At 38.8% G+C, this 26,538-nt stretch overlaps 1 protein-coding gene and 1 pseudogene across 1 annotated transcript; one reads left to right on the top strand and one right to left on the bottom strand.

Moving 5' to 3' along the window:
* Window positions 1–1,827: 1,827 nt before the first annotated feature.
* On the bottom strand, window positions 1,828–2,805 carry LOC137614843 (GATA zinc finger domain-containing protein 14-like). The gene is made up of 2 exons (XM_068344502.1): window positions 2,779–2,805; window positions 1,828–2,469 (listed from the first exon to the last, which is right to left on the bottom strand). The coding sequence occupies exons 1-2, from the start codon at window positions 2,803–2,805 to the stop codon at window positions 1,828–1,830; spliced, it is 669 nt and encodes a 222-aa protein (XP_068200603.1).
* Window positions 2,806–5,861: 3,056 nt separating this feature from the next.
* On the top strand, window positions 5,862–9,459 carry LOC137614664 (putative nuclease HARBI1; annotated as a pseudogene).
* Window positions 9,460–26,538: the final 17,079 nt, after the last annotated feature.

Genomic DNA, 26,538 nt, shown 5'->3' with positions numbered 1-26,538 from the left:
GTTTGTTGGTTGTGTTGAATTGAGGAAAGTGTGGTGTGCGTTAAAGTCGCCCGAGATTACGGTGTTTTCAGTGTCTGCTGTTGCAAAGAGTAATGTGGCGTCTGTGTTTGTGTGGTGCTTTGTATATATTGTGAACTGTGAGTGTTGTGTTGACTAAAGTTATCTGTATGCTAAGTGTTTCTGTTTCATGACAGTCTATATTGGCTATTGCTTTTGATGGGATTGTGTTCTTTACCAGTGTCAGTAGTCCACGTGCTGTGTCTGTGCGGTGTGATCTGTACACTTTGTAGTTCTTAAAAGAAAAGAATTGTTGTTCTGTGAGTAGTGTTTCTTGTAGGAGTATAATGTTGGGGTTCTGTGTACATGTTTTGATTGTAGAAAAGTGTATTTTGGTCTGATTCCGCAAATGTTCCATGAGAGAAAGGATAGTCTGTGCTGTGTGTTTTGTGTGACCTGTGTGTCGTCTATGTCCGCGAAATTGGACTAGATTGGGCTGCGCAGATACCTGCCAGGATCGCTCTAACCGGGTTCCAGACAAGTCGTATAATGGCCACGAGGCTTTCGGTGTATACATCTGGGAAATTAATCCTGATAAAATCCACTAATTCGTCGGCTGTCTTGTCACAGACAAGGTTCATTGCTTCCTTCACTGTTTGAGCACCCTTGTCTGTCACTATTTTTTCTGTTGGGTTGCTGTCCCTTATTATATCTTCTGGGGTGGCACTGTTTATCGTGGTGGGTTGGTTATCACTTTCCTGTTCGTTTGTCAGGACTGGTGTGGCCATTTGTTGTTCGACTGAGCCTGTTGTTGTATTGGCATCGTTTGGGGTAGTTATTAGGTGGGGTGTCTGTTGTTTAGGGGTCGTCGGCACACGTGGGTGGTTATTTTGCACTGGGGTTTTTCTAGGACGGGGCCAAACGTTGCCGTTTGCTTGTTGGGCATGGCTGTGATTAATGTGGGGGGGGGGGGTACTGGAGGGATTGGGTGGAAGGATGGATGGATGGATGGTTGGATGGATGGATGGTTGGATGGATGGATGGATGGATTATTTTCGGTGTTCCCTACTGTTTCAGAGGTGTGCAGGGTTTCCTCTGTATGGGTGTGGCTTGTCAGTGGTTGAGAAGGGGGTCTCCTGGACCACCTGGGGGGCCTGGGGGCCTCTTTGGGGCCTGAGTGGGACTGCTTTCCCTGTGATCCGTGTTCTTTCTTGGTCTATCTTATTTAGCCTTGCAGAACATCTTTCGTTCCAGGCATGGTGGTCATTATTGCAGGCCGGGCATTTGTTGTATGTTGGTTCTTTATTTTTCATTTTGTCTATGCATATGTCAGAGTTGTGCCTACAAGAGCAGACCCCACAAATGTGGAAACGGGACTTGCATTGAGCCGCTATATGTCCATATTGGTTACACCTAAAACAACGAAGGGGCTCCGGGATATAATGTGTTAGTCGGAAGTTTCCATGCCAGCCCAGGTCTATCCTCTCTGGGGGATCTCCCCTGCACCAGCACTTGACTTTGTATGATTTCTCTTTGCCTTTGGTTTTGAATCTTTCTGCTTTGATTATTATTGGGTGTCTTTCGATGATTTCCGTCTCAAGGGTGGGGGAAAAGCCACATAGCACTTTAATGACGTGGGGTTCTATTGCTTTGATTTCTTCATACCCCGGGATACTTCTGAGGATTTTTTCCGCCTCCTCGTTTAAGGGGGAGACTGTAATGTCCCCTCCATGTTTGGCTGTCACTGTTACTTTGATATGAGGGTATTTTTATTCTGTGTATTTAATAAGTGCGTAGGCAGATTTGTTTGGGTCATTTGGCTTAGGGCTTTTAAACACTTAGGTTTTTGGGGAGAGGTTTTGGTTCGGTTGTTCTGCCTCTATTTTTATTTTTATTTCTATTGTTTTCTACTATAATGAAACCGTCATCCTCTTCACTCTTTTCTTGGCTGTCAAAAATATCTTCTCTTGACATATTTCTGTTGTTATTTCCACTTTCACTGTATGTATTTCCTTTTCCTATTTTATCACTATTTTCTATGTTATTGTTGTTGCCACTGGTTTTATTCACGTTATTTTCACTGTATTCACTGTACTGGGTTTTTGCCCTTACACTAACACTGTTGTTGCCACTGATTTTATTCACGTTATTTTCACTGTATTCACTGTATTGGGTTTTTGGCCTTACACTAACACTTTCACTTCTTAAGCTATTGGCACTATTGGCACTGGTGCCTACTAAAAAGCTTTCATTGCTTACCTTTGGTAGATCTTGTCTCCTGTTCTCCTTGTGGGTATTCCTCTTATCCTCACCTTCACTGATTCCTCTGTGGTTGGTTATTGTTCTCAAAATTTTATCCTCGTTGGCACTGGTGTCTATTTCACTGTTGTCACTGCCTATCTTTGGTGGCCCTTTCTCATTGCATTCACTGTAAACATTGGCTTTTTCACTGCTTTCTTCGTTTTCACTCTGCTGTGCAGATTAAAAGCCTCAAAGGCTGACGACAAATTATCATAGATGGTTTGCACTAATATCCATTTCCAGTAGTCATACTTCCACTCCGTCATTATCAGCTTCATGTTTTGCATAAATGAATAATGAAATCCCGAATTTTAGCTAAAATTATACATTTCTTCATTGTTATGAGCCTGAGTGTCTGCAAAACAAATGTGAAATCCTGAATTTTAGATTAAACTTATGTTTGATATGATATTGAATTTCTTGGTGCTTATTGCATATACGATATGATTTTTTTTCATACTATGAAATAAATGATCTTACTTTTAAATCATGGATATACAACCTCATTTCTTCTATATTAGTATGACTTATGCGCATGAATGTCGACGTTTCATGAAACGAAAAGACAATTTCTTAATATGATCTGGTCGGAATCATGTTCAAATACTAACTCACTTTTTTATGATGGATATAATCTAATCTTTAAATCTAACGGGTATAAGGCTTAGCTAATTCTTTTATTTACACTGAACCTTTTCATGTGAATTTGAATTGGACTTCGTAAAAAGGAATAACTTTTTATGAATTTTAAAGTTAACTGAAGATGCTTATGGAGTGCAAAAGTTCTCTGCTTAAGGCTACAAAAGTTGATTTTAGTCCTTGAAGTCGATCGTATTTCAGTGAATTCCTAAGACGTGTGAACAAAAGAGGATAGAAAATAATAAATTTCGATATATTATAAATCTATATAAGTGCTCAATCATAACGCAAAAGGATCTGTTCCGTCATTTATGATTATCTTTGGTGATATCTGTTGAAATTTCCCTTTAGTTTCAGAAAAAAAAATGTTTCTTATAAGCTGCTGCAGAAACCTAAAATTATGAAATCTGAATGTTCCTTCTTGAACTTCAAACATTCATGTTGACTGAGATATATCTCACCAAATTTATACACGATGACTAACAAAGTAACATTGGCTATATATGGAATAATAAATAATCCAAACGATATTTTGTTTCAACTCTTCCAATCTGATGTTTTTTTTTTTTTTGTTTTTTTTGTTTTTCAATTAAGTTCCCGCTTTGTCTATGTACTTTATTTTGTTCTTTGTTATTGCACGTTCATTGAGCTATCTCTCTCTCTCTCTCTCTCTCTCTCTCTCTCTCTCTCTCTCTCTCTCTCTCTCTCTCTCTCTCTCTGAGAATACCAGCCATCTACATGTATAGTATACGGTATTTACAAATCTCCAAGACGTTAAATGCAGTTTTATTTTCAATACCGTCATTGATTTTGAAAAAGGTTGAATAGATTTACAGCAGTGAACCTGAAAATAGGCTATATTTCCTATTCCCATAAAATTTTATTACTTGATAGCTCGAGTTTAAAAAAAAAAAAAAAATTATACATCTTTACAGCAGTATCCTACTTATCTCGTTTAGTATATTTAAATTCAATATTTCATTTTGTGTGTTCCGATCTTTTATATCATAACATATAAACCCAGCAGATTTCGTTAACTCTTTATCTGGTAACACCTTGTCCTGTTGACGACTGAAGCTGTTCTCCCTGAAAGTCTCTGCCATTCCCATAATCTGTAAATTACATGTAAACAGCTTCTCCGTCAGAATTAGTGGGCCAGACGTGAGGTTAGGTCCTTTGAAAGGTACCTTTATTAGCAAACCCTCTACAACTTTTGTAATTATTGATTTTTAAGGAAATTTTTCAATATTATAAGTGCAATTAGCTCTGCCCGTATAGGATTCGAACCCCAACACAGGGCAGAAATATTTATCAGTTAAGGAATCATCTCATACCTCCCAACGTTTACACATATTCATGTAGGTGTTGGGGCTTGATCCTCGGCCGAGCAGAAATATTTATCGTTAATTGGTGCCTTATTCAAGGAAAGGAGAATGACAAATAGTAGCCATAAATTATCATAAACTGGCAGTGTTACTTACTTATCAAGGAGCTGTAATGGCGGGGATAGGTTGATTGTGATTCTAGGTATAAATCGTGAATTCGACAAGATTAAATACAGCAGTCAGAATCAAATCTCATCTTTCTTAACAGCCGAATGGGCTGGATCTTGATGTTTACACATATTTCTTCCGGTGCTAGGGTTTGAATTCTTGGCCGGGAAGAAATTATTAGCATTAGATAACGTTTCCTGCTGAATGAGACGTCAGATTGTGTTTATATAATTCACGGAATGAAATTTTTACCAAATTAGATTTTGTTCGGGACTATTATCTTATAGATGTTTCAAAGGTGATCGGATAAATAGCAGATTTATTTAATATGAATTGTCATTATCAATGTAAAAGGTTAAGTTTCGGCCTTTGTAATGCACCCGTAGCTTCCCAGAAGCCGATGAATGTTATTTTGGCTGGGCTTGATAGAGAGATGGTGACAGTGGTGTGGAATATCTCTGCCATATGCTGGGTGAATCGGGTATAAGGAAGAGTGATAAGTTTATATAAAAGCTAAGAGAATATACACGTCCTTGGGCCGCGCGTGAGTTTGTTCGTAAGGGACCTTCAAGACGACAGAGCAAATGTTCGTCTAACAAAACTGTTACCAGATAACCATGAAAAAAGGGACTGTCCATCAACATTAGCTCTGCAAACAAGTAAACAGGTTGTATGCATAATTGGATATGGTATCACTTTTTGTTGTCATATCAGGTTACATACTCTATCTTATTTCAAGCCTACTTCGAACCAGTTTGATATGGCACAGTTCTGTTCGACGAACATTTGCTCAGTAGTCTGGAAGGTCCCATAGTTTATCACTTGTTCAGGTATAGTGAAGTCCTCAAATTAAATGATCACTATTTATGTATCCGTATGGAACATGTATGAATCCGCATTTGTGTTTATTTCATTGTTTATGAATTATATATATATATATATATATATATATATATATATATATATATATATATATGTATATATATATATATATATATATATATATATATATATATATATATATATATATATATATATATATATATATATATATATATATATATATATATGTCATATTCATAATTTAGACCAACATATCTATTTCTAGAAATATATATTCCAGACTTGAGCGGCTTTTCGTAGTCTGGTGCTCCTATCCTTCCTTAACTAGCTAGTTATTCAGCTATAGTTTTACTTACAGCAGGTAGCATATATTTCTGTTTATATTTTCTTCAAGTTTATTCTTTTTTTCCATTTAATTGCTAAAATTGGTATAGTCTTATGCGAGATGAATTCAATACCCGATGCTTAGTATAACATTACAATTGAACTTACTTATTAATTGCAAGCGAGGAAGAGAAGATGATTTCAAGCATTGAAGATGTTTTTCAGATTAAGAAAACTTAGGCCCCGTCCACACGAGCGATCTTTGCTCGGTAAACTTTGCCTCTTTGCGAGCTAAGCCTGTCGAACGCATTAAGCTCTTGTCCAAACGACGGTGGTTGGGTAGTGAAAGACTGGCAGTGAGTGACTGACACAGGATCAAGTTGTGTGGGGCAGCATGGATCGCAGGACACGCAAAAAGAAAATCGCGCTGTCTATTGTTATAGCAATGTGTGCAAAGATAAAAGCAACGAAGCAGAAAAGGATGTGGTGTAAAGAGTGGTTACGAAGAAGACATTGGAAGTCACATGACAATATTGCGGGAACTGAAACATGGTCATGAGGCAGATTTCATCAACTATATGAGATTGGACCCTAACACTTTTTATAAAATCTTATCGAAAGTGGAACCATATATAATGAAAGAAGATACCAAAATGAGGTAACGTATTTCAGCTGAAGCTCGACTGCATGCAACATTACTCTTTCTGTCAACAGGATGCAGCTACAGATCACTACAATACAGCACAAGGATTTCCAAGCAGAGTTTGAGTGCAATCATTCCAGAAACCTGCAAAAAAATTTATGAAGTCCTGAGGGAAGTCCTGATAACAGTGCCGGATCTAGAAATCTCTCGCAGAGGTTGGGATGTACTTATGATTATCATTTATATATGTAACGTGCACACATACAGTACACATATAACAATAATTATAACAATAATTATATGTATGCACACACTCACACATGATGTACATCATATGCACATATATATCATATATACTAAGAGAGAGAGAGAGAGAGAGAGAGAGAGAGAGAGAGAGAGAGAGAGAGAGAGAGAGAGAGAGAGAATGTGAATGAATTATAATTGTTACATTGATTACAACAGATATAGCTTACAAAAAAAATTAACCGGTGAAGTTGCTTTTACAAATGCAAGTATTAAAAAGCAGCAGTATTAGTAGAAAAAGTGGTAAAACCAGTATGAGTAGTAGTAGTAGTAGTAGTAGTAGTAGTAGTAGTAGTAGTAGTAGTAGTAGTTGAAGAAATCATTAACCAAGGAAATTTTGCTCCTAACTAATGATTTATTGAAACAAAACAATGTTCTAGTATTCATTTCCATGTGTGTGTGTGTGTGGGGGGGGGGGGGGTTGCACATTACCAAGTGGCCTCCTTAAATCATTCACTGTCTGATAAGTTATTTTAGCTCAGATCGATGTCATAAAAATCATAGGTAATGGCGCGGAGTGTGTGCGTTTTGCTTATTGCGAAAGGATAAATTTATTTTTGCCATTAACTTGTTACACGATTACGTCATCAGGAGACACTATGTATATAGCTTGCGTAATCAGTATATAGTAATGGTGCATGTATGCATAATGCAGAACTGCATCATTAAATGCATTAAAATACTCCACCTTGATTTATTTATGAACGGATTATGCATATACTGAAACAAATCGAGTTTAAAAGAAAATAATTTTCACTTAAGGAGTAACTTAATAACTAATCGTAGATGGACCTAGAGAAGGATAATGAACGGGATATAATTTTTCAAACAAACTATGTTTACGAACGTAACCAATTTTATTGTCTTTATACATGTCAACATGTACAGTATGCACAATGCTAAATATGAATAAGTAAATAGTCAAAATTATTCAAACATATTATCTTTAGACATGTTTCGTTCATGCAATTACATTTACCACTTGTGAATTGTGATATGGCCTATCTATGAACACATTTGTATCTAACAACTCACTCTACAATCTTAGTTGACGCAGAAATCTTGCCTAATTCACATAAAAACAGGATGTCATTAATAAGTTTTTGTGTATAAATTCTGTTCTCCCCAGACATTTGTCTGAGGTCATTAGCAATTACAACATCTAAAGCAATACACTCATCATTATTAATCATATCCTCGGATGATGTTAGTGTTTTCAGCTGATGGAGAGCTTCCTGTAATACATCATCAGGGGCACAAGGCGTTTTGGTTGCTCGCTTTCTGATCGTTGAAGAAGGGGCAGTTGGAAGTTTAACTCTCGTTACCGATATAGGTGTGGCCTTGCGTTCCTGGCTATTCACATAAGCGGATGGAGTTGAGGAAATAGTGTCGGTCATACCAGAGACTGTTGGAATGTCTGATGGCGAAGCAACTGGTGATCTTGGAGCAACAGATGGTTCATCAATTTCCAACAGAAGTGGATCATTGAATATCTAAAATACACGTGCATTGATTAGTTTTATTTGGTTGAATTTTTCGTGTGTGTGTACATATTCTTAGAAGGCTTGATACTATTGGTAACCAAGAAGTACACTTGACATTGTGTATATATTGGCAACCTCCACATTTAATTGTTCAGTGTGGTTCGGTCTGATAAAGTAACACCAGTTTCCAAAGGGATATAATTTACCAGGCCATTTGAAAATTATATTAGAGTAATAACGAAATGCGTGGTGGGATTCATTACAATTAACCAATATTCAAATACTGAGTTATAGTATTACAAACAAGGAAAGACTTATTGATGATAGTTACAATAACACCCACCACAGTATTTCATGAGGAGAGAGAGAGAGAGAGGGAGAGAGAGAGAGAGAGAGAGAGAGAGAGAGAGTGTGAGAGAGAGAGAGAGAGAGAGAGAGAGAGAGAGAGAGAGAGAGAGAGAGAGAGAGAGAGAGGATACTTTATGGAGCATCCAAATATAACGTCATATTGCTTAAGTGTATTTATGCGCTCTTTTTGTATTTGCAGACGCCTTCAACACCAGAAGAATGGAAAAATGTGAGCAACGATTTTTGGAGAATGTGGAATTTCCCAAACTGCCTTGGAGCCATTGACGGCAAACATATTGTAATACGGCAGCCGCCTGGTAGTGGGTCCTATTTCTATAACTACAAAGGCACTTACAGTATCATTCTTATGGCTATATGTGATGCTAATTCAAATTTCATCTATGTAGATGTTGGTGTAAATGGACGGGTGTCTGACGGAGGTGTGTGGGAGAACACCAGTATCAGTCAGCGTATTGTCAATCACACTGCCGGATTGCCAGAAGATACCAAGCTACCTGGGAGCGATAAAACCTTGCCATTTGTCTTTTTAGCAGACGATGCTTTTCCTTTGCAACGTCATATAATGAAGCCATATCCATACCAGAAACAAACTACAAGCGAAAGGATATTTTCATATCGACTCTCCAGAGGACGACGTACCGTGGAAAATGTTCCTTGCACCAATCAATTTACCCCCGGAAAAAGTTGACATAATGGTACTTGCATGTACTGCTCGCCACAACTTTTTACGGAAAGATGAAATAAACCAGTATTCACAGCCCGAGGGGTGCTTGGAAACCGAGTGTCTCTCTGATGGGATCGTTGCACCAGGGGAGTGGCGACAAACAAGTGCAGATTTGTTAGGACTTCAGGTGGTGGGGCGTAATGCCAGCATTGAGGGAAAGGTGGTGCGAGAAAAGTATATGGAGTATTTTCAGGGTGAAGGAGCAGTGTCTTGGCAAAACAAATTTCTTAATGACAGCAGAAATGTTTCTTATAATGTTTGAAATATAAGTAGGGTAGTAAATATATGGGTATTGACTATGCAACAATTCATTGCATAAATATATAATGGGAATAAACAGGGTTGACAAAAACATTGTTTTTTCTTTAATCAAAAACCATGTATTTGATTTTTCTGGTTTTAAACGGTTTTTATGGGTATTTTTCAACTTTCAATGTTTGTGTTTTCCCAGGAAGCTAGTTTTTTATTAACTCTGTCTTTCCCGGAACCATATTGCTTTGAAAGCATTTGAAGATAAGTATAGTACAGGTTTGGATAGCAGATTAATAAGGTAACATGCTCATGAGCATCTAAATAATGATATGGCAAACTAGCACCTGTTAAAACACTTCCAAGCTCAAGCTACCAGCCTGCCTGGTAACTTGGCATTTAAAAGCAATAACTAAATAAATAAATAAAAGAGCGAGAAAGAGATACTATACATACCTCATAGTCTGATAATTCCGTAAATGATGTCTCCTTACTACTGTCGAGGTTTGACAGTGATGGCCGTACTCTATCACCGAAATTTAAAAATGACAAGGTGTTGAAGCACCATAATTTTGGTGTGGGTAAATTTACAGTTTCATCCATTATATGGAAACTGGAATAAAAATACATTTGTTGCATCAGAAATAGTGTAGTTTCAACGAATTTAACGTTTATTTTGACTGCAAACCATCCGATTTAGAGATTTACTATGGAGTTAAAACCACAAGTTTTTCCAGAAAAATCAGTTTTTGTAACCATGTTTTTATTGTTTTTGTTGCATATTATGTTGTAATGCAGAAATACCCTTCTTTATCCCAACAATTATGGGGGACCCCAGGTGGGAACCGGGGTTTTGGGTGGGGGAGGGGGCGTCCAATGATATTTGCACTAATTAATGTTCCACCACCCCTCCCTCTATACCCCTTCCTAGCCCTACCGGGGGGGGGGGGGCCTCCGCCCCCCCTGCGACCCCCCCCCCTTAAGGCCACAGTGATTTTCAGGGCACTACCGAACCTAATAAACCCACCTAACCTAGCCTAGGGGCCCTGTACCCCTACCGGGGGGGGGGGGGGGGAGGCGCCCCCCCCCCCCCCCTGCGACCCCCCCCCCCTTAAGGTCACAGTGATTTTCAGGGCACTACCGAACCTAATAAATCCACCTAACCTAGCCTAGGGGCCCTGTACCCCTACGGGGGGGGGGGGGGCTCTGCCCCCACTGCGATCCCCCCCTTAAGGTCACAGTGATTTTCAGGGCACTACCGAACCTAATCAACCCACCTAACCTAGCCTAGGGGCCCTGTATCCCTACCGGGAGGAGCTCCGCCCCCCCTGCGACCCCCCCCCCTTTACCCCGGGCTAAATTTAAATATATATTTTGTTAAGTCACTTCTTACCTTAAATGGAACCTGACGATGATGATGTAGAAGGCTGTGGTTGACCCTCTTATGAATCATCAATAGCTACTGGAACCTCTTGTGCCTCAGATTGTGGAGGATACAGTTTGCTGGCCGTGATAAAAATATGATGGAGCAGCTCCTCCTCAGGGTATTTGTGTATAAAAATAAAACGTGACAAATACTGCCTGAAGTATTCACAACGGTTACCAGGCCGTTGTATCCATTCCTTCAGCTCCCGCCAAAGACGTTCAATGTTTTGGGTATGGGTGTCAGGTTTTGAAGGATCCACAAAATTTTCAGAATGGTTTACAGTACGGTGATCGTATCCAAGAGACTGCAGAGAATTATAAGCCCGCCACTTATCACTAACAACAATGCTGCCCCGTTTAATGTACTTCTCAATTAAAGGGATGAGGGTAGCTGCATCACGCTTCCGTGGTAATGGGTCAATTAAAGGCACAATAAATGTTTTTTTGGACTGCCTCTCAATACCCCCCAACACCCATATGTCACTCAGAGGCCTTCCACGGTCATACTTCCTTTTTCCAAAATGAGATTCGTCAATCTCAACGATTACACCTTCACCACCAATAGCCTCTTGGTTATCAAAACTAAATTCAGTCACTTCTGAATAAAAGCTTCTCCAGTCTACACTAGTAGAAGGAGATATACTGAGGCCCTTAATTACAAAATGGTGGTCCCAACACTTATGCAACCACTGATTGACAAATAAAATTAATTTCCACGGGGGAAGGTGGGACCCGTGAAGAAAAGTTCCCTTATAGTCACTAACACTATAATTGCACAAACGCCTTTTCTTCGTTTTAGGTATTTTCACTGATTTTGTACAATACCACACATGTCTATCTTCACGGAAAAGTAAAGGCGAATCACATTTAGCACATGAAACACTTGTAGGTAACACTAAATGCTCTCGAAGAAACCGATTCACAATGTCTGGGGTACCATTATAATTACCATGAAATCGGCCGATCACTTCAAAATAAGAATAACGACATATATTGCACACCTGCACCGGAGGATCCATGACAGTTAAGTAACGAGAAAACTTAACCGGCAGGTTTCCAACCCCAAAACAAACAACAATCAGGAGTTTTTCCCATAATGAAATAGGAAAAAAACAAAATACTATCGGTTACAATGTTATATTGCACGAAAAACAGATCCTTGAAACAAGAATAAGAGACAAAATGAATCGTCCAATAATAACCCTTGAAAAGATCCCAGTAGTATTTTGATTGGAGGAGCAACATTAGTGGGAGGAGCAAATGCGCATTCAAGCAAATATTGTCACATTACGCAATGGGGAGGAGCCAAGTAGGATGAAAACAGATATACAACCTAACAAGAGATACCTTGCGTGGCCATGGAAAGATATACACTAAACTTAGAAAAAGTCAAGACCTTCAATACCTGAAATAGTTTTTTCTCCGTAAGTATGCATTAGCGACAATAATGTATTAAGAGGAAGTATTTGGTTATCAAGTGCTGTACTAGAGAAACATTATTATAATACATTTCCCATAATGGATGAAACTGTAATAATACCTTGGTGTGTACTGCTCTTCGCTTCCAGCTCCTGATTTTTTGCCCATACTTACTTTCCGCATTTCCTTCCGATGTTGATTTCGAAGCAGAGCTAGTTTACGCTTAACTTCTACTTCATTCATGTTTGCAACATATTGCTTTAGATGTGCAGTGATTTCCTTAATTGCTGCAGTTCGTGCCTCACGGTCTTTGTACACTTCCTTTCGTACATCCCACAGACATGTGTGTTGTCGAATCAACTCTATTAGGTTCAGAGTTAATTATCGAGACCAGTGTTCCTTGGACATGTCTGTTGGTTGAAGGTGGAAGGCGAGAACTGACAGCTCGTGGGCCGTGGCCGTCTAGGGTACTGCAGGTGTGACAGGAACTCCACTGTCCCGTGACGTAATTTTTCTGCTATTCTATACTGTTTACGTGAAGTGAATATAGTTGTTTGTAAAAGGATAAGGGCAAGGTGTAATTTATATACTTAAATTATATTGAGGCACAGACATATCTGTGTATGAAGACGTTTGAGAAATTCAACAAGTAGATAAAGCACGTAGCAACAAATAACCCTGAAACATTCATCGTCAACGAAATTAAAACAATATCATGAAAAAACATAAACAAAATAGTAATCAGCACAGATATTTTAAGGAAATGAGTTCAATAAATAATATAAAACTGAGAAAGATAATTTATTATTAAGATATATGTAATAATACAGTACACTGCATAAGTTGCAATTTAGAGATTTTATTTAATTTCTTTGTTTATAAGATTTACCTTAATTAGGAGTATTGATAATTTATAAGCAGTGCATATATATATATATATATATATATATATATATATATATATATATATATATATATATATATATATATATATATATATATATTTATGTATTTTTATATTTATGTATTTATATATATATATATATTTATATATTTATATATTTATGTATTTATGTATTTATGTATTTATATATTTATTTATATATTATATATATATATATATATATATATATATATATATATATATATATATATATATATATATATATATTTATATATTTATATATGCAGATGTATATATTCGAAAGTGACGGCATGTCATTAGTGTGACAGCTTTATCCCTTTATTGGAAGACGAATTTCCGTCAAGGAAAACCCTTGCCAGGCAAAGCCTTGATACTTCGCTAAACATCAGGGAAGCCCTGTGCGAAGCTTTGCTCGCGGTTTCTCCATTTCTGACGTCACACCGAGCAAAGCTTACCAAGCAGTGCTCGCTCGTGTAGACGGGGCCTTAGAATTATTATTGCATTGAAATTATCATCACCTGAGTTGTTGTTGTTGTTGTTGTTGGTTTTTTACATTGCTCACTTTTTTAATTGTAATTACAGAAGGTTTTTGTTAATAAAAAATATTTTTGGTATAGATTGTAAAATTTTTCTTCTTAGTATTTGAGCACGTGCTTCTCAATATGACTTTTCAGATTATAATGGCCAAGGGGGGGGGGGGGGGCGCATGTAAAATATGACAGCTGCTTGAGTTGCAGAGTTATATTAGTTGGAGGAAATGACCTGGGATCTGGATTTGTCTAACAGATATTAAATGATTTTATGACAATACATTTGACATTTAAAATTTGAGATTTTTGTCGTTTTATTTATCTTTAATAGCTGGTCTGAATTAGAGATATTTGTCGGACAACGAAAGATGATTCGAAACAAGGACAATACTCGAAAGATTGGAAAATTGACTGTTAATATCATTAAAAAAAACATCATCCAACCCGCCAGAATGCGCGCCATCTATTGATCATGCCCTCAACTAAAACTCGGCTGTGGCGTAGCACAGCTTGTTTAAATGTTAAAATTTATTCTTATGCTGCAATAAACTTCTCTTTATAAATTATTGAATACTAAATCTATTAATATTGCTTGTTAACAGGATTATAGGGCTCTATCATTGCTTATGACTTATATATTAGGCATTTCTGAATCATTAAATAAAATCCTTCAGTTAATGTAACATTAATTGCTAAGTATCTTTATCTAAAATTGAGAGGGTAGTTAGAATGAAACAAACTTATTCTCATATTATCTTATTATTTCACCAATATAGTATACAGTAATTATTTTCCTTTTTGGGGGACTTGTGCTTATGATTGTATACTGTACATACCTGAGCGACTGTACACAAATGTTCTTGCAAAGAACATAAACAAAGTGAAATAAATGGCACATGCTTCATTTGCCTGCAATAGTCATACAAGTCATGCAAACAAAACATGCATATATCAAAATTTAAATAGCAAACAAAGCATGGGATGATCAAAACCAAATATATGAAATCAAAATGAAAAAGCAGACTTAACTTGAATGCTGATTAGGCAAAAGTTAAGCAATATTTGTTAATAAAAGCAAGAATAGTACAACAACAAAGTAGTAAGAGTAAGGTACCCTTTTATAACAAATGCGATGCTGTATATTACAGAATACTGTATAAGCAAAAATATAGGTTTAACTTAATTTTCATAAAAAACAAATAAAAATTGAAATCACAAATCAAATAGGAAACAAACCACAGAGAAATCATTCAACCAAAACAATTAGAAAAAAAATACGAAGAGATATCATCAACAAAAAACTGTCATGGTTAGAAATAAAAAATGTAAGCATGCATATACTGTACATCAAATTAAGTAAAAATTACAAAACTTAAAGAAATAATACAGTACAGTATAATGAAGTTGATAAACATAATATATTGAAAGGATGCTATCATGCAACAGGAAAAAACATATGCATGTACTGTATTTTTTTTTTTTTTTTGCATTCCTAAGTAACCTTTCATTTTAAATCGATGAAAACTGAATAAATACATACGGTACATTTTGTTAATGTCAAAGTCAGGAAGTGGCCTAAAAGCCTGAAAAAAATATTTTAGGCATTATTTTACTGAGGAGTCACTTTAATTACCTATCTCATTTTTTTCTTACATGATAGTCAGTATCTTTTCTCTTTTTTATCAAAGCTTGATTGTAAAATTTGGCAAAATAATGTAGTCGCATTTTTAAATAATATTCTATAATCAAGTTCTCACCAACTTCACATATACTAGTATTTATATTTTTACTTTTTATAATATTAGTTAAGTTTGCTTTAATATCTGCTTTATGAAATAAGCTGTCTATATATTCTTCAAATATATCTTCAATTGCAGTAACAAATATATGAATACTTACATATTTCAAGTACCTAATTGATTCAGAGTCCATGTGACATAAAAATATCTGATCTGATCTTACTGGTGTATTATGTACACTGTCTTCTGTATATCAGTTAGATTTGGGACATATGTGACTCTTCAATGTTTAACATATGTAACCTAATACATATGTTACTACATTTTCTATGACTCATCATTCTGACTGTTGGGATCAAACATTGAAAAATATACAGAAATGGCTCATGTTTCCCTACAGAAGTGCTTTCATCCTTTTCTTCCATGAGTGAAATTTCTCTTGGCTCATCGGCTGGTGTAAATTCATCAGTATTAAAAGAGGGAAAAAAAATCTGCAAGAGGATCTGATGGTGTGTCCATAACTTTTTCTTGTGCAAAGGAGTTCTCCAAATCTTCCTGTAATGCAATGTGCAAATTATCATTTTGATTTCCTTTCAAGATGTCCATTATTGTATTTGCATCACTTGTACAATTACCTTTCACAGAATTTAGCATAATATTATTTGTAATGATGCCATTGACCATGTTCACAAACTGTTCCGCTGTTGGTGTATCATTGTTCCCCCCCTGCATTCCTTACACTACTAAAAAAGTTTTCTAATGCATCCCGGTTTAATCCGTTTATCAGCAAATACTTGAAATTATAATGATTATTTAAATCATGCCACAAATGTTGTAAACTTTTAACGTTGAGTTGCCATCCTGCAATACATGGAATGAATGTGCTCTTTCCAGATACTTTTAACGAACTCAACCATAGTTCTGAATGTTTAAGATTTTCTAACTGACCATTAGCTGAACTGAATGCGCATCTCTAGCTCTTGTAATGACTTGATATGATTACTAATGAAAATGTCAAATAAACTATCAATTTCATTCAAGGAATGTGCTGTATACTTTGCATCTTCTGGTAGAGCACCTAATTCAGAATGTGTTTATTCCAGCAGCCACAGTGTGACTCAAAACTTCTGGCGCTAAACATACCCTCATTTTCTCAAAGGAATTGCAATATATATGTCTATCAGTTAGCAGAATGTCCTTGGAATTAGCTCCAAAGCTGTCTCTTTCATAGAACTATTCAATATATTTCCATTTAATACTTTTTTTCATTTACTAGAAAGTCCTTTTTTCATAAGGTTGTTCCTGATGCTCTTTAACAAGCGAGGAGGATCATAAAAGGAATATATCTTTTCATCATTTACAACTGCAAATATATCTTTTCATCATTTACAACTGCAAACGGTGAAGCCAGTGAAATATTGAGCTTTGAAAAAACACTCCCGATTGTTGCATCCTGATCAGCAATAACAAGTTTGGGGCTCAGTCCTGTCATTTGTAATGTCATTAAACAGTCAGTGACCATTGTTTTCAATACATCTGGTTTTATGCTCTTATGGAAAAGAAAATACCCTATCATATGGTTTGTTTGCATTTGGAAGTTAGACCTTTGACCATGAAGACCATTGCATACTTTGCTGGTTTGTTTGAGCTTCCATATTCTCCCAGATCTTCCAAACCATGAAACTTGCCACGATGGACATCATAATTAATGAATTCTTTGATGGAAATGGCATCCAAAACAACACCACATACTCTTTCTTGGTGTGTCATTGCTTTTGCTTTCTCTTTCAATAATCTGAATAATGATTCATCCCACCCACTGTTTAATTTCAGAGTCTGAATCCAGTTCCTTATCCTGCGTGGTGTAGGCAAAATAAATATTTGTGATAGGAAACGGTACATTTTAGAATTTCTAAAGTATAAATTTAAAGCAAGACAGCGCTGGGCCAGGGAGTATCGTCGACCCCTAGTCTTTATAGAGCTCAACAGTATTTGTAATTTGAAAAACACTAATCCATAACCTTTCAAATATTTTGATACGTTTCGTATAACTGATGAGGGCAACTTACATTTTGTGCAATCACTTTGTACCTTTTTCAAACATTGAGCTTTAGTAAGCAATCTATTACATCTTGCTTTCCATCTTTGATTAGATTTATAATGATTTGTGCAATCACTTTGTACCTTTTTCAAGAGTTGAACTTTAGCAAGCAATCTGTTACATCTTGCTTTCCATTTTTTATTAGATTTATGATTTGTTTTAATCCGAGGTTGCTTCATGTCAGATTTACTATCTGAAAAACACATACTCAATTAAAAACATACTGTGTATATAGGCTATATATATATATATATATATATATATATATATATATATATATATATATATATATATATATATATATATATATATATATACACATATACATATATATACATATATACATATATACATACACACACATATATATATATATATATATATATATATATATATATATATATATATATATATATATATATATATATATATATATATATATATATATACATACATACATATATACACGTATAGGGACGAGGGACGGATTAACGACAAGTTCCAGCCGTCTGCTGTATTGTAATTGACTAATCCTTGCTTGAAATTATATATAAAACCTATAAAGATACTTACCAGAGTCTTTACATTCAGTAATCTGCACGTCTACTGTGAGATCTTCAACAGGGACTTGTGGAGTGATTGATTGATTGTATTGTTTTCAGGCAATAGCCTAACACTGGGACCAAAAGGAGAAGCATCCTGAACATTAGATTCATTTCCAACAAGCTGAGGGGGCTTGTCAGCTAAAGAATGCCCCAATTTAACTGAAATATAATATCAATTGGCATATCATGAAACACAAATTTTACACAAATAATGAAATTACAGTACTGTACACCAATAAATTACAAATGGAAACAAATTGAAAAAAAATGTGTAAAATCAAACGGAGATTATTTTTCATATAAGAGCACTAAGTTTACATACTATATTAAGAGGTCTTATATATTCATTCAAGTAAAAAAATTATTTATAAGGAACCTATCAATACTTAGAATTGCATATAGGAAAATGTGTAGTTTTTATTATCATTCACACCTCATAAGTAATCTAACGTATTTGAGTAAAAATGGCAAATCATGTATCAAATTGTTATATGTCAAGTTTCTTCAGTCTAAACAAATCTTATGTTAATTCACTTATAGTTAAAATACTAGCCAATCTTAATGATTATCCCAAATTTTGTAAGTTACTTTATTTTAATGTGCCTCAATTGATGAGGGATCAGAAAACTGCAGGTCTCCCACTGGAGATATTATGTTGGGGGTGAAGCAGTTGCAGAGAGACTATTCATTATAAGTTTGATTTAAAATATTGATTAAATGCTTTACTTTTAAATATTAATTCTATATCAGGATATCACTATGAATATCATTAATATAGTGTACAGTATTAAGAAAATTAACAGAGAAGAATGCATGCATGGCAGAATAAAGTAGCCATATGATTATACCTAAATCTGATGTAAATTCATGTAGGTCATACACAATGTCACTGAGTCTGACACTTCAAGTCACAATTTATAGGAAGGTTACATGAATCTGAAATAAATGAGTAATTATTAAACAAAATCACATCAAACACTTTCACTTAGAACAGGCACTAGTAATACTGTATATGCTAATCAAATTATAGCATAACACTTCAAGGTTTTTATAATCTACTGACATTTCACCTTTTTAAAAGCAATATTAATGAAGTAAAAATGGAAATGTGCACTGAACTGTACCTGTGCCAGATTTTTCAAAAATGCCTTCAAATGTTGCAGTACTACACTCAAGAGTTGTATGTTATTGCTGGTGTACCAACCGTGTTTCACACAATTGTACATAATTCCTTTTGTATATATTATGGTTGTATCTTCGCTCTTCCCTCGCACTAAAACGAACATGAAAATTCAAGTCTGGTTTTTCCTCTGTGATTTTGTCTGTCTTGTGAACTTGTCATGTCCTGTTGCCTTGAGGTTTTGTATATAAGGAGAGTGTTCCACAACAATATAACTCAGTCGTTTCCAATCTGCCTTTGATTTCACAACTCCTCTCTCAGCCCGTCACATTGGTGACCCCGGAAGTCGACTCGCTTCCACCGCCTTCCACCCCCACCCCCTCGCCCCTCCATCGTTGGTACTATGACGGACTCTATGGCAGTTGGCGCTACGGCCTCTCCATTCAAACTTTCATCGTTTGCCAGCGGAGAGGCGTTTGCTTGGTTTCAGCGCGCAGAAGTCCAGTTTCGTATCAGGGGCGTGACTCGCTCAACCACCAAAGCGGATTATGTTCTCGCGGCGATACCCGAGGACACCTTCCCAGAAATATCCGACTGGCTTTGTGAACAAGGAGACACCCCAATAGCGTATGACGACCTCAAATCATACCTTCTGCAACAGTACTCGCCGTCGCCAGCTGCCCGTATAGCAAAGCTTTTTCAGCTCTCGCAACAACCGTTGGGGGACCAAAGGGCTTCGCTTGCCCTCAGGGAAATGACCAGTAACGCTCGCCTTCAACCTGCCGCAGACGGCTCTCCTCGTGAGGTGAACCTACTCCGTGCCCTTTGGATACGCCGTTTACCTGAACCTGTGCGCGCTGCCATACCCGATGTCGATAGTTTACCCATAAAGGACTTGATGACCAAAGCCGACGCCCTTATGGACAGCCACTTCAAGACCTCCATCAACGCCTCCACCCCTGACGAAGAGGATGCCTATTCAACGTACACCGAAGCTGACATGAATGCCGTAGGACATACACGCCTACCCCGTGACGTGCCGAAGCGGCGACAAAGCCGCCCACCACCCACCAATCGCTCGCGCCCCAACGAACGACTTCTACAGCCACTTACTACCTTCCATCCACCGCAGTTTTGCTACTACCACTTCAGATTCGGGGCAACCGCGAAGAAATGTGCCAAAGATTGTCAGTGGCCAAAAAACGTGTAAGTAGGCCATCGCTTGTGGCGGTGGCCTCCCATGTTTCTAATCTTTTCTTTTTACAGGATGCAGGAACGGGCGTGCGATTTTTGATAGACACAGGTGCTTGTCGTTCTCTTTTGCCAAGGAAACTCTTCAAGGCACAACGTAGTCTGTCTACATCTGCCGACGTCCGCTTGGTAGCTGCCAACGGATCTGCGATACCCACCTACGGTTACGAGAGCCTCACATTATCGTTCGGAAACGGTAAATTCATTTGGAAGTTTCTCGTTGCTGACGTCACAATGCCAATCCTCGGTGCGGATTTCCTCTCTCATTTCCACCTTCTGGTCGATGTCGCCCACCGACGATTGGTCAACGCGGACTCGTACTTGTCGACACCTCTTCAACCCGCCCCCTCTAACCTCGCTCTCCACATCAGCGCACCCACGGATGCCTACGCCCACCTCCTCACGTCGTACCCGGAAGTTTTCCGTCCAGAACTTCGCCAAACGCCCACGGTTCCTGCTAAGCACGGTATTTATCACCATATCAAGACGACGGGACCCCCAGTCTTCGCAAAATTCAGACGTCTGGCACCGGAATGATTGGCAGCCGCCAAACAGACGTTCGCCGAAATGGAGAAAATGGGCCTTTGCCAAAAGGCCTCCAGCCCATGGTCGTCACCCTTACACATCGTTCTGAAGAAAGACGGCTCCCTCCGTCCGTGCGGGGATTACAGGCGCCTGAACATGCAAACAGAACCGGATCACTACCCTCTCCCAAACATTGCCGATGTAACCTCCTACCTGCACAAAGCAAAGGTTTTCTCTACGCTCGACCTCCTGAAGGGGTATTATCAGGTGCCTATGAACCCAGAAGACATCCCCAAGACCGCCATCACCACTCCGTTTGGCACATACACCTTCAATTACTCCTGTTTTGGCCTTCGTAATGCTGGGGCAACGTTTCAACGTCTCATGGATGGCATCTTAGGGGACCTCCCTTTCTGTGTATGTTATGTGGACGACATACTTGTGTTCTCCTCAAACGAGGAACACCTCCGTCACCTGCGCATCGTGCTCGACCGCCTGCAACAAAACAGCCTTGTAGTCCGGTACGACAAGTGTACCTTTGGCGCCAACGAAGTGTCGTTCTTAGGGCACCGTATCACTCCTGAAGGAGTCCATCCCCTCCCTGAGAAGGTAGCAGCCGTTCAGAATCTCCCCACGCCCTCGACCGTCAAAGCTCTGCAGGAATTCTTGGGCATGATCAACTATTATCACCACTTTCTGCCAGCCATTGCCGCCACTCTTGCTCCCCTCTACGCTTCCCTCAAGGGCAAGCCAAAGGACTTGAAGTGGGGTCCCCTTCAAGAAGCGGCCTTCTGCAATGCAGAGAAGGCCCTATCAACTGCTGCGGCTCTCATTTTTCCTATCCCACACGCCCCTCTCCTTCTCTCCACCGATGCCAGCGACGTCGCTATTGGTGCAGTACTCGAGCAGGTGGTGAAAGGCTCGCCCAGCCCATTGGCCTTCTTCAGCAGAAAACTGTCCAAGGCAGAATCGGGTTATTCTACCTTCGATCGAAAATTGCTGGCGGTGCACCTGGCTGTCCGTCACTTTCGCCATTTCTTAGAAGGTACGCCCTTCGTCATTCGCACAGACCACATGCCTCTGGTGCACGCCTTCACTCGAAAGTCTGACGCCTGGTCCGCCCGTCACTGCCGACATCTCTCCACCGTGGCTGAATACAATTGCACCCTCCAATACGTCCCTGGGAAAATGAATCCCGTTGCCGATGCCTTGTCAAGAAACACGTTGGCTGCCGTTCAACTGGGATTGGATTACAACGCCCTGGCTGAAGCCCAACGACAAGATCCAGAGTATCAAGCTTGTAGGACATCCTGCACGTCCCTCCGTTGGGAGGATTTTCCCCTCGAAAACTCCAACACCACCCTCCTCTGTGACGTCAGTACTGGTAGACCGCGACCTTGGATTCCTGCTCCCATGCGCCGACAGGTGTTTGATTTCATCCACGGCCTTTCACATCCCTCGTGCCGTTCTACTGCACAGCTGCTGAAGGCAAAGTTCATTTGGCACGGCATTTCTAAGGATGCTAAGGATTGGGTCCGTGCCTGTACTTCTTGCCAAACTTCCAAAGTACATCGACACACGGATTCAGGAGTGGGCACCTTTCCTCAACCTCAGCGTCGTTTCGCACACATTCACGTCGACGTTGTAGGCCCCCTACCCACATCACAAGGACATCGTTACCTGTTTACCGTCATCGACCGCTCCACTCGTTGGCCTGAAGTCATTCCCTTGGAAACTGCAACGTCTGCCTCGTGTACATATGCCTTACTCTCTGGATGGATTTCAAAATTCGGTATCCCTGAGCATATTACTTCTGACAGGGGAACCACTTTCACCTCTCAATTATGGACGTCATTAGCGAATCTCCTGGGCATCACCCTACATCACACAACGGCCTACAACCCCGCTGCCAATGGAATGCTTGAACGTTTTCATCGCACCCTCAAAGCAGCTTTGATGTCGCGCTGCAAGGATTGCAACTGGTTTACTCAGCTTCCCTGGGTCCTCCTTGGACTAAGGACCACTCCTAAAGACGCCCTCGACGTCTCGGCAGCCGAAATGGTGTATGGCGACCCGTTGGTCGTCCCTGCCGAGTTTTTTCCTTCTACAACCTCCTCCGACGATCTCCAGCGCATACGTCACGTCGTGGGAAAATTTACTCCGTGCCGCCAGACTTACAAGCCCCCAGCGAAGCATCACATACCAACGGACTTGCAGTCTGCAACGCACGTCTTCCTGCGCAACGACACCAGCAAGCCACCGTTAACGCCCCCTTACACGGGACCTTACCTTGTGATCCGACGCAGTCCGAAAGCATTCCTCCTAAACATTCGGGGCAAAGAAGACTGGGTCTCCATTGATCGTCTAAAGCCTGCTTATCTTCTGCCAGATGACCCGCCTACAGTTCGCCTCTCTAGATCAGGGCGCCCTATTTAACATGTACAGTATGTCATTTTTAGGGGGGGAGCCATGTACCAACCGTGTTTCACACAATTGTACATAATTCCTTTTGTATATATTATGGTTGTATCTTCACTCTTCCCTCGCACTAAAACGAACATGAAAATTCAAGTCTGGTTTTTCCTCTGTGATTTTGTCTGTCTTGTGAACTTGTCATGTCCTGTTGCCTTGAGGTTTTGTATATAAGGAGAGTGTTCCACAACAACATAACTCAGTCGTTTCCAATCTGCCTTTGATTTCACAACTCCTCTCTCGGCCCGTCACACTGGTACTGCAGATGTATCATTTGGATTACCTGTGAAAGTGGGAAAGAGTTACTAGTATAACTAACATTTTCAGTGCATAGTTCTGTACTATAAAAATGTATTATAAAACAAATTACAGTATATAACAACATCTTTATATTATAGCAATAACGTATTCATCCACACCTGCAAGATTTTGATCTGGACATGCATTTTTATTGAGTCTTGAAGAATCCGGAGTCACATAGTTCTTGCAGGAAAAGTGAAGACTGCATACTCTACAACAGTTGTTTACATATTTTGTACTTTAATCAAGAAGTCATTTAATATTGACAACTCTAATCCACTGTAGGCATCTACAAATACATAGACATAGATATTATGAAGCAGGGTGGCAATTCATCATTTGTCATTTGAGGGAAGTTGAAATCCATGTCTAAGGGAAGTTACAATATACAGAATTTCTTAATAATTATATATATGATATTTAGGTACTTATTCCTAAAATATTATATACTGTACGTAAAACAATACGTATGTGTCAGACAAATCTAAGAACCTAGAGGAATGAATACAGTTTATTATATTTTATGATTATTTATTAAGCTCTTGATCAAGACAGAACCTATTTATAAAAATTTATTAATATCTGGTAGCCCAATTGTGGGAGTTCTCAAAAATGCATATTCAATTGGCACCCTTTTATGTAAGTAATATAACCAACACTTCTGCCTGGTATTTTCTAGCTAAATGCCATTTCTGCAAGAAGCATGCACATTCCTCAAAATAAATTTGAAACAATTATTCTAATTGACTTAAACCATGTTTCTTTTTGCATCATGTACAGTACAATCAAATATCATAGGTTTTCACAACTTGTTTTGCCAATTTATTACTACTGTATTACTGTGTACATTTGTTGCTAAATGGTAAATTTACTTTGGAATACTATGTGGGATGTTGGTGCCTTGGTGTCATTTACAAGATTTCATTTTAGAAATATGATATTTTAATTATAAAATAAATTTTTGAATATACTTACCCGGTGAATATATAATAGCTGCTCCTCAGCGGCTCGACAGAAAACACACTCAAAAACTCGCGAGCGATCGCTATGACGGTTGCGGGTGTGCCCACCAGCGCCAACTATCGGCCAGATACCACTCTTGCATGTAAACAAACCCTTCAATTCTTTTCGTCCCGCTGCGTCTCTATTGGGGAGGAAGGGAGGGCCTTTAATTTATATATTCACCGGGTAAGTATATTCAAAAATTTATTTTATAATTAAAATATCATTTTTAAATATTTAACTTAGCCGGTGAATATATAATAGCTGATTCACACCCAAGGCGGTGGGTAGAGACCAGAGTTAATTGAGTTTACAGCGTATAGGCTAAGAGTTTTTGACAGTTATCAATATAACATAACCAAAATATATAGGTACCTGGTAAGGAAGTTGACTTAGACGATTACTCTGCCTTGTAAGTCTGTCTTCCTCATGAAGCCCAGCGATCCTCTTAGGATGCTGAAAGACTCCCAGGAGCTGAAGTATAAAGGGTTGCAACCCATACTAACAGGACCTCATCAAACCCCTAATCTGGGCGCTCTCAAGAAATGACTTTGACCACCCGCCAAATCAACCAGGATGCGAAAGGCTTCTTAGCCTTCCGTGCAACCCATAAAAAACAATATTAAAAACATTTCAAGAGACAGATTAAAAAGGATATTGGAATTAGGGAAGTGTAGTGGTAGAACCCTCACCCACTACTGCACTCGCTGCTACGAATGGACCCAGTGTGTAGCAGGCCTCGTAAAGAGTCTGGACATCTTTCAAGTAAAATGACGCGAACACTGACTTGCTTCTCCAAAAAGTTGCGTCCATGATACTTTGCAGAGATCTATTTTGCTTGAAGGCCACGGAGGTTGCTATAGCTCTAATTTCGTGCGTCTTAACCTTAAGCAAAGATTGGTCTTCCTCACTCAAGTGGGAATGAGCTTCTCGTATTAAAAATCTGATAAAATATGACAAAGCATTCTTTGACATAGGTAAGGATGGTTTCTTAACCGAACACCATAACGCTTCAGATTTACCTCGTAATGGCTTAGTACGAGCTAAATAGAACTTAAGAGCTCTAACGGGACATAACACTCTTTCCAGTTCGTTGCCTACGATCTCTGATAAGCAAGGAATATCAAAAGATTTAGGCCAAGGACGAGAAGGCAGTTCATTCTTGGCCAGGAAACCAAGTTGAAGAGAACAAGTGGCTTTTTCTGTAGAAAAGCCGATGTTCTTACTGAAGGCATGACGTTCACTGACTCTTTTAGCCGAGGCCAAGCACACCAGGAAAAGAGTCTTAGAGTGATATCCTTCAGGGAGGCTGAATGTAATGGCTCAAACCTGTCTGACATGAGGAACCTTAGGACCACGTCTAAGTTCCATCCAGGAGTAGCCAAACGACGTTCCTTAGAGGTTTCAAAAGACTTAAGGAGATCTTGTAGATCTTTATTGTTGGAAAGATCTAAGCCTCTATGCCGGAAGACCGAAGCCAACATGCTCCTGTAGCCCTTGATCGTGGAGGCTGAAAGGGAGCGAACTTTTCTCAGGTGTAAGAGAAAATCATCGATTTAGGCTACAGAGGTACTGTACGAGGATACAGATGCTGACTTGCACCAGTCTCGGAAGACTTCCCACTTCGACTGTTATACTCTAATGGTAGAAGCTCTCCTTGCTTTTGCAATCGCACTGGCTGCCTCCTTCGAAAAGCCTCTAGCTCTAGAGAGTCTTTCGATAGTCTGAAGGCAGTCAGACGAAGAGCGGGGAGGC

This window comes from Palaemon carinicauda, chromosome 21 (assembly GCF_036898095.1).
Source record: "Palaemon carinicauda isolate YSFRI2023 chromosome 21, ASM3689809v2, whole genome shotgun sequence".
In the NCBI taxonomy this organism is placed as follows: domain Eukaryota; kingdom Metazoa; phylum Arthropoda; class Malacostraca; order Decapoda; family Palaemonidae; genus Palaemon; species Palaemon carinicauda.
Note: the sequence above shows the minus strand (reverse complement) of the source record. Positions and strands in the feature narration are given on the sequence as shown.

Excerpts from the sequence above, each read along its gene's own strand:
- LOC137614843 (XM_068344502.1), bottom strand. The coding sequence starts at position 2,805 with ATGAGGTTGTATATCCATGATTTAAAA. Across the intron at positions 2,470-2,778 it reads TGTATATCCATGATTTAAAA|CAGAGTGAAAACGAAGAAAG; the intron begins GTAAGATCATTT and ends TAATCTGCACAG.